Raw genomic sequence first — 20,491 nt, 5'->3', positions numbered from 1 at the left:
TGCTCCCTGGCCATCTGCGAGCTAATCAGGCCAATTTCTATGGCCCAACATGTGAGCTAATCTTTTTGCCAGTGCCTAGTCGCTCATGGCAGACCTTTGAGAGCTTTCAGTGACACTGCGGTGCTCAAGCCATAGGTTTGCCACCACCGGTCTAGACCAAGCTGCCCTGACGTAGATTGATGCCTTCTTAAATGTGTTGCCGATAGGTCCCCTTCTCTATGTCTGGCTGATCTCTGCTCTACATTAGTTCTCACTTTGAATCTGTTTTCTTTGAAGCTTCTGATCTTGCTGGTCTTGGTGTCCATGCTCAGTGCTTCCACAGCAACTTGGCTGTCCTGCCACAGAATGATCAGAGTGTGAGGACCCGTGAAGCTCTCTGTCTGCTATAAGGCATAATCTCTGAGGAAGAGTGCTCTATGACTTAGCATTGCATCTCAGATACCTAGAGTGCTTCATGATCAAATCCAACATCCCAGAGGTAGTCAAGGCACTGATGAAACTCGTAGAAGAAGATTTTAAACATCTGTGTACTCTAAAACATGGTGTCCAAGGGAAGATGCTTGTAACTTTCAAACCGATTTCAAACCTATTATTTCAGCTTTGTGGAAAATCATGTCTATAGGTAAAATTTAACAGAAACAAGATGTGTATTTTATGGACATCTTTCTATTTGGGAGCTAGAAAAAAAAAATACCAATTTGGAAGTCTGTGGTGGCGCATGGCTGTAATTCTAGCACTCAGGAGGCTGAGGCAGGAGGATCATTGCAAGTTCAAGACCAGCCTGGGCTACAAAGTGAGCTCAAGGCCAGCCTGAACTGCACAGCAAGATCCTGTCTCCAAAAGACAAAAAAAACCTAAAACTCTGAAATGGAAGTGTGTGGGGAGACTGGCACGTCTGATAGACAAGAAAAATGGCATATGAGTGCATCTATTAGAGGAAATGCTCTCTGCACATTGCTTAGAATGTGAGAAATAATGCACACCTTCAGTTGCCCAGGTGAACAGTCTGGACTTTTATAAAATTGTGTTTAATTTCCCTTTGGTTGTGTAGTTAAACATAGTAAAACAGTGGAGTCACACTTTATATTTCTTAGTGGTTAAGCCGAAGTGATTTTAGAAACAAATGTCTTAACTTCTCAAATCTTTTGAAGATAATAGGGAAAAGAAACAGTAGGTTGTCTCACAAGTGTAGGCTTAAAAATTCACATTAGTCTCTCATAAAATAAAAATTTCTCCTTATAATTAAATCGTTCATTGTACCGATTTTTAAAATCATATGCCTAGCATTGTGCTAGGGGTTAGCAAAACAAATATCAATGAATTAGTCTGTAAAGATAAAGAATTATTTTGTGATTTTTTTTTAAACAGGGTAAAATATATTTTTGTTATATAGAGGTAATTTTTTTTTTACAGAAGAGAAAAGAGGAATTCTAAAGTACTGCAAATTCAGTTTGTATTCCAAGGAATTTTTCAAGTATATGCACGTGTTCAAGAACAATCCAAAGAGATCAGAAAAATATTTAGAAGATAAATATATAATTTTAGAAGATCATTGATTCAATGAACTGATGATTCTTTATCAGCATAAAACTACCTTGTGTCACTAATTCAATACTGAATAAATTACTTTGATCAATATAATTTTCACTGGTAAAAATTTAACTGCTTTGGGTAAGAATTTTTAAATATTATTAAAAGAAGGCAATTTTGGTTTTGAAAATTTGCCACATAATACTTGCCAAAGTCAGTTAAAAGCACAGGCTTTAACTACAGTTTGCTCAAGAGAACATAAAATAAAATTCTCTGCAGTTAGGCAGGGGAAAAAAACTCCTACAATTGTCTTCTCCATTTTCTCAAAAGATTTACATTAGTATAACAAATTTTGAAAATTGGTTGCTACCATAACAGAGATTCAAACAAAAGTTCTTGTCTTTTAATTTTAATTTTCCAATATTTTGGAAAAAAAATTTTAGCTATTAAGTACAAAACCTTTTTCCTCCTTTTTCTTCTTATATTGTATCATGTATTACTATTCTTGATAACAAACTTTAATTCTAAGTGCTGTAGAATATTACAATACTTTAAAATTAACTAGAATAGAAGAAAATGTTAGTGCCGTTACACTTGTAATGTTTCAATATAATATGTAGATAATGAATTTAAAAGTAGGTCACTAAAGAATCAATTCTTCTGTGAGTCTTAATTCCTTTTTCAAAATTATAATCTTGGTTCTTTAAAATTATTTTATATATTTCTAATAAAAAGTGGAATATGATGGAAATTTTAAATTAATAAAACAAGAATGTGACCACTTTAAAAAGCCAAAATTAATATTTAAAAATCGACAGAATAATGGGAACACCAGGAATTGTCTTAAAGAAGCTGTTTTTTTTTTTTTTTTGAGATTACAACACAGTACCAGTGAATTTTATCAAAATACAGCACATTTCTTCTACCATATCCATAAAAATCAGTTCCTATGTAAGTAGTAATGGAAGTCAACTAAAATGAGTTAAAATTTACAAAGAGTTGTTAAAGGCTATACAGTACAATAACCAATTGATAACATCTTGAAGGATGTACAATATTTGAGCTCACGTATTTTTAAAAGTGCAGTGTGTTTACTCTGACTAGAAAGTGAGTTCTTCTCACATTTTCACAAATCTTGTAGGTTGGTATTTCAACTAGTCTTATAAAAGTCTTAAAAATGAAAACATGAAAAATTCCTTAAATGTATTTCTTAGAAATTAAAAGTAAATGGAAGAACTGAATGTGGTTGTGATAAAGGGGTTAGACTCGTCTCACCTAAAGATAGTTATCGGTCCTCTATGGCACTTCTTTCTGGTTCAGATAACTATTCATTAATTCTTACTGTTGCATGTTACTCACATTTTACTTGATCACATACAACAAAACCAAAATTAATGGTTTAGATAAACAAAATTAACAAACCTATGTTATGAAACACTTGTAAGTTACAGTAACTAGAACAAAGGAAGTTGATGGTAAAACACTATTATTACATGGATACACTTAGAAGCCCTTTAAAGACTCTGAAGCCTCACGTTCACTTTTAATGCTACTTACAGGAAAAGCCTTTCGTTTAAAAACTTTTTCACTGGTAGGTCTCAAGGACGCATCCCTTGTTCTACAACTCTCCACCAAAAAAAAAGAACAAAACAGAAAGTTTTAAAAAATGCAACTCTCCACAGCAATTTTCTATCACTGTGCAGCTTCCCAGACTTGCTCCACAGGTACTCCGTGTTTTCTTTTATTTTACCAAAGAGGTTTAAGGTCCCACAAACATCAAGAGGCTTTCTTACGTCAGCACGTACTTATGGAATTTATTGGACAGTGAGTTACTAATTATGTAGTTTTGCTCCAAGTAGATATTTATGTGAAATATTCTTTGCTAAACAGAATTGCATCCACTTTTGGTCCACCTTCAGCGTACTTGAACCTTTCTGCTATGACTTCATTTATTACTTGGCACATAGTTAAATTATAGAAAACTGCCATTTTCATAATTCAAAAGTAGGCCACGCCAGCCAATTCCATGGTTCCACCCACGGTACTCAATGCACTTCTGTGAGGGGTGGACTCTGGAAAAGAATTAAATTAGCAAATTAGGAGAAGTTTTGTCCATTGTCCAGAAGAGTTTGTCTTAACTGAAGAGCAAGAAAAATGTCAGTGAAATTATCAGACTCAGAAAAGGTCATTTGGGATTCAGCAGGTTTTCATAGTGAAGGAAGTCAGTGAGAAATCAGTAGTTCGGTTTAGAATTTATGTACCACATTAGTATGTCCTGTGTTATATTCAGGTGCTTTTGTAAACTGTAATTGCACGAGAGCTTTGTGGCGAATGCCACTGATACTTCAATAAAAAAGGCAGAGCTGCAAGTTCTATTTCAGCATGTCTTTTCTAGGTACAACCCTGCCCTGCTGTCGCAACTATAACTGATTTCCAGATGATTCATAATTTCAGAGCACAATTTCTTACTATTTTAGCATATGCAATTTTCTTTGTAGTCATAGTTTATATTTTAATAAATACTTTTATATGTTTATTATACCCTTAAAATGTAGGTGCCACTTCATTATTACTTTTTAGATTAGAAGGAAGTGTATATGTAACCATTTAAGTACCTTATTATGTTAACATTTGAACAAGCTGAAGTCATAACATAATTTTGATATTTAAGGATGACGAAAGAAGCTGTTTGCATAAGAAAAATATGGGAAGCCTAAAATGAGAGTGATAATTAGGCAAGTCATAAGGAAGATAAGGAAAGAAAAATAAGGAAGGTCAGGGAAGAAGTAATAGTTTTCCAGTTGTTGGGACAGGGAAAAATGAAGTTTTGAAGGACAAAGAAATACTCAAACCATTCCTTAAATCGGTATTCTACTCATATTTCAAATATGTTAAATTGAAAAATTGTAAATGACAAAAGCTTATGAGCAAATACAGTATCTTAAAATTTGAGTAATTCCAATCAACTTTGTAGGAAGGAGGCAGAATATATATGCTCAACATACTAATCCCAAGGATATAAAGAAGATATCTGTGAACTTCTCAGCATAGTCCTGAGGATCTATTGCTTCTTATAAAACTTAACATTCTGAAAATTTTGAATATGATTCTTTACCACTTTTGTTTGGAAAGAGTAATGATTTATTTACCAGATATTAAAATATGAAAAAAAATCATGAAAGACATGAATGACTTTTCTTTATTTTTTTTCCAACCAGAAATCTACACTTCCTAGATGATAGTACTGTTGGAAAGAATATAACATATGTGTTTAGCTGACCATATGCACCTGGATTTCATTTGTTTCACATGTTATGAAGTTATTTTACTAAATTATCCTAAGAATCCTTTCAATACTGACAATATTCCATACTAATATATAGCATTTCCATCATCAGGACAGTATTTTTTCAAAAATGAGCATGACTTCTGTTACCTTTCACTCTCATCATAGACAATGTTTAAAAAGAAACTATTCCTGAGAAAGGGCCAATTTTTTTACTCCATTTTAGGCAGTAGATGCTTAAGTAGATATGTTGGTTGTTGATCTTTGGCCTGAGTGAGAGTGAATTTAAAGGAAAACTTTACTACATTAAAGCACATTAAAGCTGGTCTCCCCCTATTAAACATAGCTGGTTCTTAGTTATAGTTATACATTCACTTTATTTTACACTGATGAATTTTATACTTTGCTCATGTATGAATCTATATTGTACATAAATGTTCTCATCGACACATTCTTTTTTCACTTCAGAAAAGGTTAAGGAGAAAAATAGTTACATAACCCCAGAGTTACCAGTTGGATATTGTAATGGTATTGTATCTTCAGAATTCCAAGTGGACTCATAAAAGATTTCAAAAACTGAACTGATTGAAATCCCTTCTAAGTTATTATTTTCAGTGCAATGCCATTTTAGTACCACAAACCACCATTTTATGAAGAGGACCTGCTGTTCTGTTTCTTTGTGTCCTGGGTCAGAAGTTTATTTTAGGAGACTCTTCAAGGGAAGGGTAAAGAGATTGCTTATTTATGTGCATTATCATGCAGATATTTGATAGCTGGCCTGTCACCTACAGGTTCCTTAGCTTCTTAAAAAAATCAGCACATCAAGGTGATGGTCCAGGGTTATTTGCTTTCTCTGAAACTTTGCCAGCCAAGAATACCAATTGCACGTGCTCTTCATTTTAACTTACAAATCAATAAACTGTCTGACTAAATCTGAATCTTTTGGGAGTGCATCTAAATATGCGTTCCTCTGTTCAAGCAGGTGTATCAGAGGAAAGAGAAGGTCAAAAGAAATGAGAATAGAGAAAAACAAGCAAACAACTGAGTATATAGGAAAAGTTGTTCTTTTCTTTGTTTCATTGTACATGATACAAGTCATCTTACAGCGTATTCAGGATGAGTGGAAGTTCTTAAGAAAATCATTAATTAAGGACTTTGAAGAGATATATTAGCATTTTTGCATATTGAAACTAATTTTAGGCAAAATTTTAGTTATGTGAAGAATTTTGATTGGAGTAAAAGCACAAATAATTGGAAACAATCTACAATCAAACTAGTTATATAGTGTCTAACTTACGTAGTACCTATCAAAACTGAATATTTTAAAATTTGATTTTTAAACTACTGTTTATCATACAAGTTTAGGAATACAAATATATAAAAAATGAAAAGAGGAAACTTGTAAAGAGATGACTACATGAATTACAGACCTACAATGTAGATTGGCTTGGCCAGATATACTTGCTCAGCATGCATACGCAGCTATAAGAAGGGTCAATGGAACTAAAAATAGTGAGCAAGTCCGGAACTGGACAGCGGAGAGATTTATCAGGGCTAGAAAATATAGTCCTATAGCCAGTGGCGGGGAACTCAGATTTACTTTCAAGTGCAGTGAGGAGCACCTTAAAATAGGAGATTGTTATTATATAACTTATATTTTGTAAAACTCCAGGCTTCTATGTGCAGAATGGTCAAGCATTGTAAGAACAGATGAGAGAAGGCCAGTTAGAAAGACAGTGTTCGAGCTGGAGCATAAAAAAGAAAATGAGAAGAAATGGTTTGTTTAGAGAGAAATTGTGGACATGTAATCAGGTTTGTGGCTGCTTGGATTTGGAAGGGTGGCCTTTGAGGGGAGGTGAGCAGTGGCTCTTCCTCTACAAAGTTCATTGAATTGAAGAATACAATCTTTGTCAACGAGGTGAGCAATCTGGAGTCTATAAACTCTGCACTAAGACCGTGTATAGAAAGGTGCTTGTGGTCTGGTACATACATTTTATATGAGCTGAAAAATAATTTGGGTTTAATAGGTGGTTTTAAAGCAGTAAGCTTGTATGTTTATAAAAGTGTGTGTAAGGGAATGCGACAGATGTGTGATTCCATTTGGGCAGCTACAGCAGAATACCGTACACTAGGTAGCTTATAAATAACAGAAATTTGTTTTTGATAGTTCCAGAGGCTGAGAAATCCAAAGTCAGGTGTCCGCTGATTCTGTGTCTGGTGAGCCCCCACTTCCTGCCTTGTAACCTGCTGTCCTCTGGGTCCTCACACTGCAGAAGGGGTGAGGGAGCTCCCCAGGGTCTACTATCAGGGCATTGACCTCATTCACCCAGCTTCATGCTTGAACCTAATCGCTTCCCAAAAGGACCACCATCTAATGCCATCAGATTGAGAATTAGGGATGGGCTGGGGATTTAGGTCAGCAGCACAATGCCTGCCTGGCAAGCGCAAGGTCGTGAGTTCGATTCCCGGTACCGGAAAAAAACAGAAAGAAACCTCATGTGGATGGGGAGAGGCTCATATTCAGACCATAGCAGGAGTGAGAGTTGAGCTTCAAGGAGTGACAGGCAAGACCACATTTTATTGTTCTGTCCCATGAGTATGGTGCAGGATGGGTGTGTAGACAGTAGCAGTATACGCCGTGAAGAAAGGGCCACCCATGAGTGAGAACTTTACCTGTTCAGTACATTTCAAATAATTCAGCAGAATTCGTGTAGGACTGAAGTAACGAAATGGGCAAGATCCTGCAGGCTGCATATTACACATTTTAAATTTTGTCCTTTGCTTTCATACGTGCATGTCCTATGTATGTATGTCGTTTTTCGTGTCACCTTGTTCCAGACTCAGAATCTTCATGTTTACAGTTGACCGTTAACCCCCACCATGGCCCTTTCCTCCGGTCTGCAGCCTGGTCCGCTCACTTTCCTATACAGCAGTGTGGCCAACCTCAGCGGGCTGTTTGCCTCACTGGGAACTCTGAAAGGTTCGCCATGGCTGCTGTAAAGAAATTCTTCTCACTTATTCGCCCCAAATTTCCTAGTCAGTCGATAGTCCAGTGTTTATTTTCTAAGTGCTTCTTTATAACACTTATGCCTAATCCTACCACATTTTCCTGCTCCCTTTGTGATTTTCTTCTCTTCTAAAGTACAAGGTTTATGAGGACGGACATGTGTAGCCTTATTTATAGCTGTATTCCCAGTACCTGCATATAAATGATATGTAAATATTTGTTGAATAAACACATAGCCCATAGAACAAAGAAAGAAAACTAGGTTATTGCAAAGTGCCCTTAATGGTTTGCTTTTACTCTGTCCTTACCCCTCGGATGCCTTCCGTGACTGAGACGTTAAAGTTTCATTTTGATTGTAGGATAGTAACCAGGCCTCCTTGCCTTTGAGGTAGGAGGGTCCATGCTAGGATAGTAATTATACCAGCCCAGGGACCTCCGCAGTCACTCTGGATCTTGGTGCTTTCCATGAAACAGGTTTTAAGGAAATTTTCCTGGACCAACAGTTTGGAAACGAGTAACCCCAGTCCTCTTTTCTTCTTAGGAAGCAGCAGTGCTTCGGCTCCCTGCAGACCTAGGTATTTGCTTCTTGTCTTCCTGTTCTATGAAAGTACATCTAATGGTCTGCCTTACCCTCCAGGAGGAGCTGAGCATTTCGCCACGCCTTTGCCTCAGCCCCTGCCGTCTCACATGCAGCCTATCCACTGCAATTGGTTTCATCCTCTTCCCTGAAACATTGGGTGGGTTAGAAGCATAGGTGATGTGGTTTAAATTACCAAACTTTATGTGGTTAGTGCTCCATTTGGCCACCTGTCCTCAGATCCGTGGGGCTGCATGTGGGTGCGTCAGGACTGAGAGTTCTGTGTATTGCCAGTAGAGTTGTTTTTGATTAAGCTGAAGATTGTTGAGGCTCTTTCTTAGAAACAGACCTAGGAGTTACTGTGTTTCTGCTAGAACTGAGTTGATCTTGAGGAGTTCTCAGTGTTTCACCACTGGGAGGAGAGTTCTGGCCTTCCTTTTCTGCTTCCCAAGGTAGTACTAGACCCCAACAGGGATTCAGACTGCACTGAAATGTGCATCATTTTGTCAAGAAGTGTCTGCTGTGATGAGGCCTCCTTCCCTGTAGGTTACACAGAATAATTAACCTCCAGCAAGGGGACTGAACTAGGAGTCAGACGTAGCGTCCTGGTTCAATTTCTATTTCTGACTAGCCGTTTGACTTCAGGTTATTTATTTGCCATTCTGTTCTTAATTTTATAAAGTGGAATACTAGGTAGTTAAATGAGTTAATGTATCAGTCACCTGTTCCTCACTCGGACCAAACACCTGACTTACTCAGCGTAGAGGAGGAAAAGTTAAACTCAGCTCCTGGTTTCAGACCTTTGTGTCTAATCGGCTGGCTGCAAGGCAGAGTCACTGCAGAGGGACGCGGTAGAGCAAGCTGCTTGCTTTGTGGCAGCCAGGAAGCAGGGCGGAAGGGAGGAGCCCAGAGAGGACGAGCCAGGGACAGGTATAGGACGGGAGGAGGTCACGCCTCCAGGACCCACACAGACACACCCAGAAGTGTGCTTTACTGATCCCCAACGCAGCTCTCAAGCCAGTCGAGCTGGCAGCCCAGCTCAGCCGACACTGATGATCTCCTTATCTGAAGTTGTGTGTCTTGCCTTCTTTTCTATCTTTGAAGAAGAGGATGAGATGGTCCAGGGCTGTGCTTCTCCAACTGGATTCCTCACATTCCTAGGCATGGTCATTTACTAGGGGATCTTCCAGATGCGTGGTGTCTCCTCTAGAGCTTTGATCTTAAGTAAAGATTTTATAGAGATGTTATGTTTCACTAAAATGTACGTACATGATACAATAAAATGTTAAATTTGCATGAATATGAAATTTTATAGTTCTTTCATAATTGGTAGCCTATAAAAATTTTTAATAGATTAAAAAGAGACTTCCAAAGGCATTATTAAAACTTTCCCCGATTCACTCATACTCTGCAAGCCAGTGCCAAAGAGGGCCTAGTCAGTGCCTATGAAGTTGGCGAAAGGCGTCTATGCCTGCTCTCTGTTATTACGTGAGCAATGTCTCTTTCCTGTATTTGACTCATCGCTGTTTATAGAAGTAAAGTAGACTTCTCCGGGTGAGAATGTTTAAACATCATTGATGGGAAGTGTTCCCTTTCGAACAATTAGTTCTCTAGTCTGTTTTTCACCAAACTGCTTCTGCGGTAGCAGATGGTTTCCACTCGGAGACTCTGCTCCTCTAGGAAGTCCGGCAAGCGTGGGAAAGAGCAGCGCTTTCTTGGAAAGAGTCTTTTCTGATGTGACGGGCACGGGAAACCCAGCATCCGAGGCACTTAGCCTGGCTGTCAGGACTTGAGATTGTGGACTTGGATGAGGAAGGGCCTAGATTTTCATTTAAAGCGGGTGTGTTTTTGGTCGGATGCCAGATAGCATGTCACTGTAATTTTCTCAAAAGCAACTCTGGTCACACTGGATGTTGGTCAGAGTGCTCTGTACGTGCACCTACAGGAGTGAGATTCTGAAACCCAACCATAGCCTGGAAGTAACATCCGGGAAACTTGTATAAAAAAATAAATACACGTATCGGTATCTTATTAAACAAAATTTTCTAAAATGTTTATGGCTAGGAATATCTTTTCAGAGCTACCACTGCCCGAGATGCCCTGCCCATATGTATTGTGGCTTTAACATTCCCTGTCTGTCTATTCATGGGCCGAATAAAGGCTGGCTGAGGGCGGGAGCCTTGCCCCTGCCCTGTCCTGAAGCGGCCATGCCCAGCACTGTGGGGTACCCGAGTCGCAGTCAGTGAGTGAATGAAGATGTTATGCTTGTGATCAGTTTCCCAAGATAAACCAACCTCCAACATTTTGTAAAACTAATTATTTTTTAATATGGCTGTGTTTAGATTTTAAATTACACCCCAGAGGTGAAAGGCCAGCACATTACTGACAGCCCATTTATCTCACAGGCAGCACCATCCTCTAAATTATTGCCCCAGGGAAGCCCATTGCATTAGGGCAGTAATATCAACATTGTTCATAGATACTAATCTATATTGTGGCAGTCACTCTTCTTGTCGGGCTTAGAAGACACAGTGACTGATACTGGTACCAGCCACTGTTACGTTCACTGAAGTCTGAAGGATTTAAATTACAATTATTAGTGTAACGGTTTATATCTGGCAAAATTTCCAATGAGGTTTAACCTTCTATTAATATAAAAATGTTAATAACATTTAAAAACAGTTAGAAAACTCTTAGTGGTATTGAAATCATATTTGAAAGGAAATCTTATTACCTGTAGCCCTATTAAAAACAATTTGTATATTTTCTTGAAACTTTGGCATTCCACATACTTATATGTGACTTTAATTTTACTTAACCGAACTCTGACTGTTTCTGAAGTATAATTATCACTGTAATATTGCCATTTCTTCTGGATGTTAATCTTTCATGCGTAAGGGAGACTTGGGGACTTTGTCTGATTTAATACCCAAGGACAATTACCAGTATGAATACAAATTAAAGGGCAAAATTGTCCCCAAGCTAAAGTTTAAGAGTATAGTTAGGTGTACAACAGAGCATTTGTCATAGGGAATAAAACAAGCCAAAACCACTAACCATCTGGCAAGAGATCTAATTTTCTCTGAGCCATTTTAATCATTATTCCCTTAGATAAAGATAATTGACTATATAAAGTTTCAGGAATTTCCAAGATTACCCAAATATATATGTAGAAATTACATATCACTTTTCATTTAATGCTGAGGTTATGAGAATAGTTGCAATATAGATAAGACTTGGTAGCAGAGCTGTAATTATACCCACACATCCACTGTAAGTGTGGTGGGGCAGAAATAAAACTAGTCCTAAGTCTGTGTTTTCCCAAGAAGAAGGAAGCAGCTTTCTGCGATGAGCTATGAATTTATAATATAATGAAATACATAGTTTTGGTCATTTAAAAAAGATAACCTTTGCTACTTATTTCTGATTAATTAGTGTCAGTGAAGAAAACTGCACTTCTACATTTACAGTTTATGCTATTTTTGCATCTCAGAATGCCTTGAAGTATGGATAGCCAAGGGAAAAAAATGAAATTTTTTTAAAGAACTAGGGATTTTCAGTCTGAACAAATTTTGAAACTGTGATCTACAGCAGGGAGATCTGACTTCTTCAGCATAATTCCAGATGGAAGGAGGCAGGTCAGTGGAGAGAGGTTATACACACACACAACGTTTTAAGTGGGTTTCAGGGAAACCTTGTTAATAAGTGCCATGATGACTGGCTTGTCATGGGGACACGGAGTGAATGTTCTATCCTAGCCATTTTTAAGCAGAGGTTAAAGCCGTCAGGCATATATTACAAGGGGAGAGGAAAACCTGCACTAAATCCACAATAAATGGCTGTTCAAAATATGAGCATCAGTACATTTAATTTATTCTCTGTTCTTGGTCTCATTTGTGAAGTGAGATGCCTGCTGTGGCGGTAGAGTGTGTGAAGTGCTACATTGATGGTTGAGTGCTGGTGTGAAACAGCAGCACTTTCTTCTTACTTTAATTGCATTTTAAATCTTGGTTAATGTGATTATGTTCACAGAGATGTTCGCGTTCCTTTTTTATGAAGGAAGGAACGCAAAGGGGCCTCGTGCAGAGCAACCATTCATCCCACCGGTGTTATAGCACACCGCCTATGTGCTAGAATCAGGACCAAGAAGCAAAGTATCAGAATTCAGCTCTGCCCTTCTTTCATTCTTTTTATTCTTTCATCTATATAACCTTTCATCTATATAACCTTCATGTATATAACCAAAAGCAAATCATACTCAAATGAGTGTTTAGTAAACACTGCACTTTCCAAGTTGCTTGTGGGTGATTTGAGGCTAATTACAATGTCCTCTTGGCTGTTACCTAGGTTAAGCCACAATGCTTCACAAGGATCACACATTTTTTGTTTTAGGAAGGAGATTAGCAACATACCTATGTTAGTGTGCGCTGCTAAGGATAACTACAGAAGACAGAGTAAATGCAAAATAAGGATAAGTAGAACTATCAAATCAAAGTCCATCATTGCTACTTTGCAGCATGCATCTGATTTCTTACGAGATTATAATAATAATAATATATGTACACTTTTCCATCTTAACTGTTATGATTTTACGAGGCCATGTGTGGAAACGTTCCAGTCCATCTAAAAAGATAGGAGCAGCATTCACCTGCCTGTGTGCTTGACATCCTACAGCTTCACGTGCAGCCTGGGCATTTCCATGTTATAATCTCTAATACATACCTGGGCAAGGAAGTGTCCTCAAAGTTAAAATCTTCCTAAACATTCTATGAATTTTCAATTATTTCTTCTTGAGTGCAACTAACTTGGGCGTGTTGAAAAAACTTTACCGGTCATGGTATATGCGGCCATGTGAGCTATTTCGTGTTTAAAGACTCTTCTTTCTTGCCTTCGTTCTCTATTTAAAAATTGACCTAAAACCAAAATTGCGCAAGGAGACTGACAGATGAAATACATTCCATGCCCTAGAAATACTCAGTAAAATGGAGGCTAACCACAACTCTGACCCCTAACCATGGAAAAACGGCCGTGCAGACCAGAACTCTGAACAGTTCTGCTTTGTCCTCTTTCATCTCTTGAGTTTTTAAGTCGGTTGTCCTGTGTATGGAAGAAAAAGTCTAATAAAGGTCCTCTGTGCCAAGGTCCTCTTGTCAGCTGCTGTTTGGAGGAAGGGCAAGTCTGCCGTCAGTGAGAGGGAGCCACTTGTAATATCAGCAAGGAAATGTTCCACGGAGGATGTGGGGTAAAGTCATCCCTCCAGGGTCAGTGATGCAAGAACTGGAAACGGGAGAGCGGCAATCACAGCACACCTCCCCAGACACCGCTGCTGAATTGGGGTGAACGGCGCAGTGGTTGGCAGTCCTCTGCCTTGCGATCCACTGGATTGATGAGGAAGAGCTGAGTGTGACTTCCAGTCTTCTTTGTAGCAACGCCCCAGGGGGTGTTGAAAGAACTTTGAAGACCTTATTGATTTTTTGCTGGAGCATGTCATGAAGCTATCAAGGTCCTTTCTAGGTAACTCAGAGCTCTAGAACCAGATGAGTGGTTCGTCCTCTTTTCTTTGCTTCGTGGCGCCCTGCGATCCTGTCACCACAGTCAGTCGTCAGAATAGAAATTCCTGAAGTGTGCTAAGCAATGGCACAAGTCCCTCCGTGGGCAGCAAATACTGTGCTTTTAGGTGATCTGTCTCTTAGGAGGGGGCAGTCTCACTCCTGAATGAAAAAGTGGCTGTGACGTTGTCCGTTTGTGACCAGTATGGGTGCAATTAGGCCTGTGTGCAATTGAAGCTACTGTTCTTAAAAACGAAATATTGAACTGAGGCCTTCATTGCACATTCAGAGAACTACCAAGAGAAGGGGTGGATCTGGATTTCAAATATTGTTGATGCTATTGCCTCAGACGTATTCCTTTTATTGGGTCTGTTTTGCAAGCCTAAATTTGAGCCTGAAGAGCTTCTCCATATAAATGTCTTCAGTATTGCGGTGGCGCATCCATCACCGTTTTGCTTTTGAATTACAAAGATAACCTTAAGATATGAGCCTTATACTGGTCAGTGTGCTACATACACAGAAAGGGTGAGCCTCCTTAGTGATGAAATCAGCCGGTGCCCAAGAGGAAAGTAACAGGCAGAAAGGATAGAGTTGATGAAAAAATTGATTCTTTTCCATTAAACTGTACGTGATGTGTTTTATATGAAGCAGGCGTCAGCTGAAAGAGAAATATTTTTTCAACTAAAAAGAGATTGGAGGCAAGGAGAGGAAAAATACGTAAGGGATCAGGGGATAAATACGTGTCTTACTGCATTACCATCTCAAATAATAAAAAAGCTGAAAAGCATTCCATTGGAATTACTTCAGATGTCTACTTGGACCAGGTGTGATTAAAACTTTTTAATGTTAATAATAATAACTGTTTTTTTTTATAGACTTCACACATCATTGCTTTCCCAGCTCTAAAGCTTGTGTTGCTTATTTTCAGGTTTGCCAAAAATGCAGGTCATTAGGAACTATACTGGAACACCACCCCCAGCTCTTCATGAAGGACCCCCGCTACATATCCAGGCAGGGGATACTGTTGAACTTCTGAGAGGAGACGCACACAGTGTGTTTTGGCAGGTACAGTCCAAGTTATTATTTTTCTTTTTAATGGATGACTTATTATAGCACAAAAATAAAAGTTCTGGTCTTTAGAACACTGATTAAATGCTTTCAGATTCAGAGTCTTACATGATGGGGGGGTGTTTTTTATTATTACCCTTCCCCGTATGTAGCATGCCGAAATGGCAATGATCGTTAGAATGCTAAAGAAAAAGTATCAGTGCTGTGAGTCATAATTATCATTTTTATTAAAATTTCATACTTTGCCAGAGCATCTTTTTCTGAATCTAGTACCTGTGGGTATGATCTCATTTGCATGGCTTTAGTATATTAACAATTCACTTCAGGGAAACTACCTAATTAGCTTGCTGGTGGTGCTTTTGGCCATATTTGACTTCTTGCCTACCAACAGTACCTGAAGTTCTCAGAGGTAATCTAGATATTATTCATCAAATAGAAGAAATGTAAAAAAGTAAATGATTATGTTAATTTTGCCGGTGATAAAGTCTCTCTTGACCAGTAAGCCTATAGTTGATTTAAGCATTCTTAAAATGGAGATAAATATGGTATTATGTTAGGATTTGATAAAGCTGAGTAACAAAACACTGCTGTTCATTAAATAATTCTCTATTTTCTAGCATATGTTAGAACTATTTTCCAGAAAAATTAGAAGATTTGTTAAATATCCATTGTGCACTGAGGAAAAAGTAGGTGAAGATCGGCAGAATGATTGGCACATGAATGAGATGGCATGAGGGTAAAAGGGAGAGACAGCACAAGACTGTAGGATACCATGACTTACACACTTTATTTGCTTAGTACTACTGTCCTGTCTGCTGTCTTGTTATGTAAGATGCTCCTGGCTGGAACGTGAATGCCCGACCACCATTTCAACAGCTGGAGCCAAAGACATTTCTAGCGCCTCAACATTGTTCTTATGTGTACTGCTCCTCTCAGACCCCATCTTTCTCTGAAAGAAAGAGAAAGAATAATACTGAATTCTACACTCTCAAATCTGCCGGCCTAACTACAGAGCATGCTTGCATTTCTACTCATAATGTTTCTCTTACTCGAGAGTTGGCTTTATTCTTGAATTTTCCATCCCAAATTTTCAAGTTCATTCTCTACCCTGATGTCTTTCTGTAGCTTATAAATATATTCAAACTGTTCTCATCTTAAAGCACATATAACTCAGCCTTCTTCTGGTTCTGTGAGGATCCCTCATCTCCTCCAAAGCTAAGCTTGTTCAGGAGGTGGTTTGTGCTCAGGTTCTTCCCTCTGATTCACATAGAACCTACTTTTCTGTAGAAACAACTGTTACTGGATCAGTAGTGCCACTTTTTAAAAGCAATTTTGAGATATACAAAAACTTGTTTATATATGCACTATACTGTATGATAAATTTTGACCAGTGTGTATACCAGTGAAGCCATTACTACAATCAAGATAACGAACATCCATCCGTCCCATTTTTCTCTGTCCCATGTTAGCCCTCCCTCTGGCCCTTACCAGTGCCCACACGTCCGACCCTGAGACAGTTGTTCTGCTTTCAGTCTGTGGAGGAGTTTTCCCTGTTTAGAATTTTGTATACTGTGTCAAATAGTATTTATTCTTTTTATGTCTTTCAGTCAACATGATTATCCTACGGTTTAGCCCTGCTGCTGTGTGTAGTGTTAGTTCTTTTTATTGCTGATTATCTAGCCCGATTTGTTTACCCATTAGCTTGTTGATGAACTGCTTGATGCTGTCAGTTTTTGACTACTGCAAATAAAGCTTTTATGAACATTCAGTAAAGTCTTTATATGAACGCATACTTTCATTTTTCTTATGTAAATATTAAGGGGGGAATGAGTGGATCATACCTAGATACACAATTAAATTTTGAGAAATTATCAAACTGTTTTTCAAATTCGCTGCACCATGTTACCTTTCTACCAGCTAAATAGAATTCTAGGTGCTCCATAAGTTTGCCAACACTATGTAATGTCAGTCTTTTTTTTTTTTTTTCATTTTAACAGATACATAGTTGTATCTCTATGGTATTGATTTGCATTTTCCTAACAGCTAATAATGGTGAGCATCTTCACATGCGTATTACCATCCATGTACCTTCAATAGTGAAGTACTTATTCCAGTATTTAATGAAGGTTTTAATAAGTTATATTTTCGTATAATTGAATTTTGAGAGTTTTTATATATTTTGGGTACCTGTCCTTTATCAAATAGGCCATTTCAACATATTTTCTTTTAATCTGTAGCTTGTATTTTTATTCTCATAATAATGCTATACATAGAAGTATTTTTTTTTGGTATGGTCTGATTTGTTAATGGATCATGCTGCAGTTATTATGAGGCATATTCTTGGCTTATTCCTGATATGAAGGGAGAACATTAAGTCCTTTAGTATTAAGTATGATGTTAGCAGTAGTTTAATAGATGGCCTTTATTAACTTCAAGACTTTTCTAGTTCTAGCTTGCTGAGAGTTTTTATCAGTTGATGGTGTTGGATTTTGTCATTTGAAATGATTATTTTTTTAGTTTACTAAATGGTGAATTTAATTGATTCTCATATATTAAAACAATCTTGCTTTCCTGGGATAAGTCCCAGTTGGTAACAACACAATATTATCATGTGTATTACTTCATTTTCTCGCAGTGTGTTTGTCTGGTTTGGATAATAATGTCATACTCAAAGAATGAATTGGATATTATTGCTTTCCTCTTCAGATTTGTGAATGAGATTTTCTAGAATTATTTTCTTCCTGGAAAGTTTCATAGAATTTACTAGAGAAGCTGTCTAGGACTTCAGTTTCCTTGTTAGAAACATTTCTTTAAACTACGAATTCAATGTATTTAGTAAATATAGAGCTATCTAGATTATCTGTTTCTTCTTGAGTGAGTTTTAATAATTGCTGTTTCTCATGGAGTCCATGTATTTTGATTATATTTTCAAACTTAGCAGTCTAAAGTTGCCCATTGTATTCCTTCATTATCCCTTTAACGTCTGTAGTCTCAGTGGTTTTCTTGCTCTCATTCCCGATACTGGTAACGTGTGTCCTTGCGCCTCCGTGCACCCATCTGACTAGGCAGCTGTGAGTTTCATTGATCTGTCCAGGGAATCCGCTTTGCTGGTTGACTGGTTCTATTCTTTTTTTCCTATAGCATGATTTCTGCCTGGATCCTTATTGCTTCTCTTTAGCTCGGGTTTAATTTATTCTTCTTTTTCTATTGTCTTAAAGTTTTCTTTTTTTTCACATTGGTTTCAGTATTGTCCTATCTTTTTCTCATATAGGCAGTAAATTTCTCCATAAATTTCTAAATATACTACTTTTGCTACCTACGAAAATTCTGTCATGTTGTGCTTTCTTTTTTCAGTCAGTGCAAAGTGCTTTGTAATTTCCCTTTCCAAGTATGGTATGTAATTTTTAAACAATTTGACACTTTCCAAACATATCTCTATTCTTAATTTTTAAAATTAAATTTCTTTTTACCTGGTGCATAGAAACATAAAAATTATATATACAATATCTAATTAATATATAAAATTAATATAATTAATTAATAAAAATTAATAAATATTAACATGTGCTGTTTCCATGCATGCTATATTTTGTTTAAATCAGGATAGACATACCTGTTTCCTCATATGTTCTTAATTTCTAATTTAATTCCATAGCATGAGAATATATTTACATGACCTGAATCATTTTAAATTTATTGAGAATTATTTTATGGCCCCAAAAATGTTCTCTGATGATGAATGTTCTGTGTACTTGAAAACTGTGTATCCAACTTAACTTGCTCTTCAGGGGTGGATATTCTGCTAGTGTTACTTAGGGAAAAGCAGTTGATGGTGTTGTTCAAGTGTTCAGGGTCCTGCCTGACCGCTGACATAACCACTTGATCCATCCATCTTCTTATGGTCAAGCATGCAATTCTTGTGTATTAAATCTTCCTTCTCACGCACCCTTCTCCACACATTTAGTCATCTGCTGCTCGCACTGTATCTTCTAAATTGCTCTCATTGTATTTATTTTTCTCTACCTCCACTCTGAGATTTCTGTTGCACGCTATCCTGGGTTACCATCTGCCTGTCTCTTCAGGCACCTTCTAATGGATGTCCCCTCTGGAATTTATCCCCTACAGCCATCTCCCATACCACTTCAAATATAAGAGGTTTGTGTAATTTCTTATTGATGTCTTTCAGTGCCTTCTTTCTCACGACGCTGAATTCGCTTCTCTTATTTCTAATGGAGGTATTTGGCAATTTCAGAATCCTATCTTTTCCTATTTGTCTTGACTTTAGATCTCACCCGTACCTACTATTCCATGGTATTAACTTAGGGCCACTTATGTGAAATTTTGTCTCCTATCCACTCTATTCCCCCTACCCGTTATTAGGAAAAAATCATTTTTATAATAATAACAACAAAAGCAGCAACTGATATTCATTATACATTTTATGTACAAGGTTGAGTTCATGTGATGCTAATGAAAATTTTATAAAATAGACGGTTATTGTTTTCATTTTATATGGGAGCAAACTGGAATAAAATAAAATAAAATTTTCATTTTCTATATGAGGTTTAGTAGCCTCCTCACAGCCACCTAGTAACTTTGCAGAGCAGGGAATTAAACCTAGAAATCCCTGACCCCAAGTCCAAGCTTTTAACTACTATGTTCTACTGAAGCCCCTTCTGTAGTCATGCTATCTGTGGTTCATCTCACACTGCTCTCCTAAAGTTTCTGCTTTTCAAGGATGGGGAGCAGGGCTTTTGTGTTATATAAGGAGGTATGTTTCTTTATGCTAATTAAGGAGCCCAGTTTCATAGGTTTGATTCACCTCCATCAAATTTGTGTTTCAGTTTTGTATTTATGCCATGGGTTGGTAAGATGGTTCTTCAGCACAGCTTGATATTGGCGGGGGTGCTGGAACAGCAGTAAGCTTCAGAATGGCCTCATTTGCGGCACTGGCAGCAGGGCTGCCCTAGTCTGGGAATTCAGCGGACACCGTCTACTACACTGACTGCTTCAGTGACTCTTGAGTTTTCTGTACAGCATGGCGGTCTCAGGACAGTTAGACATCTTAACGGCCACTTCCTCCTTGGAGTGTAAAAGTAGATGCTGCCAGGTCTTTGTAAGCTTTATGTCCAGAACAGGGGCAGAACTGCTTCTGTAGCTTTCTAGAAGTAAAAACAGCTTTCTAGAAGTTCAAGCAGCTGAAGCAGGAGAGGGGATCATACTAACTTAGTAGCAGGAGGTCTGGTCCACTGGAGACCACCAAAATAACACTGTACCACAGACGGAGAACATTACTGAAGCTGTCTGAGCACTTCTACTCATAAGCTGATTTTTTTTTTTTTTGGTTTTTTTTTCTCCGGTACCGGGAACCGAACTCACGACCTTGCGCTTGCAAGGCAGGCGCTTTGCTGCTGAGCTAAATCCCCAGCCCCCCATAAGCTGATTTTTTTTTTTTTTTTTTTTTTTTTTTTTTT

The 20,491-nt window shown here is 37.8% G+C and overlaps 1 protein-coding gene across 1 annotated transcript in view; it reads left to right on the top strand.

Moving 5' to 3' along the window:
• Positions 1 to 20,491, top strand: part of Vav3 (vav 3 guanine nucleotide exchange factor) — a 272,134-nt gene that overhangs the window by 198,051 nt on the left and 53,592 nt on the right. Inside the window, exon 19 of the mRNA XM_013516527.1 lies at positions 14,878 to 15,014. Within this exon, the coding sequence (XP_013371981.1) occupies positions 14,878 to 15,014 (137 nt within the window). The remainder of the gene's footprint in view (positions 1 to 14,877; positions 15,015 to 20,491) is intronic.

Source organism: Chinchilla lanigera, unplaced genomic scaffold (assembly GCF_000276665.1).
Source record: "Chinchilla lanigera isolate Chin_1 unplaced genomic scaffold, ChiLan1.0 scaffold00034, whole genome shotgun sequence".
NCBI lineage: Eukaryota > Metazoa > Chordata > Mammalia > Rodentia > Chinchillidae > Chinchilla > Chinchilla lanigera.
The sequence above is the reverse complement of the archived record's forward strand: the minus strand, read 5'-3'. Positions and strand labels throughout refer to the sequence as shown.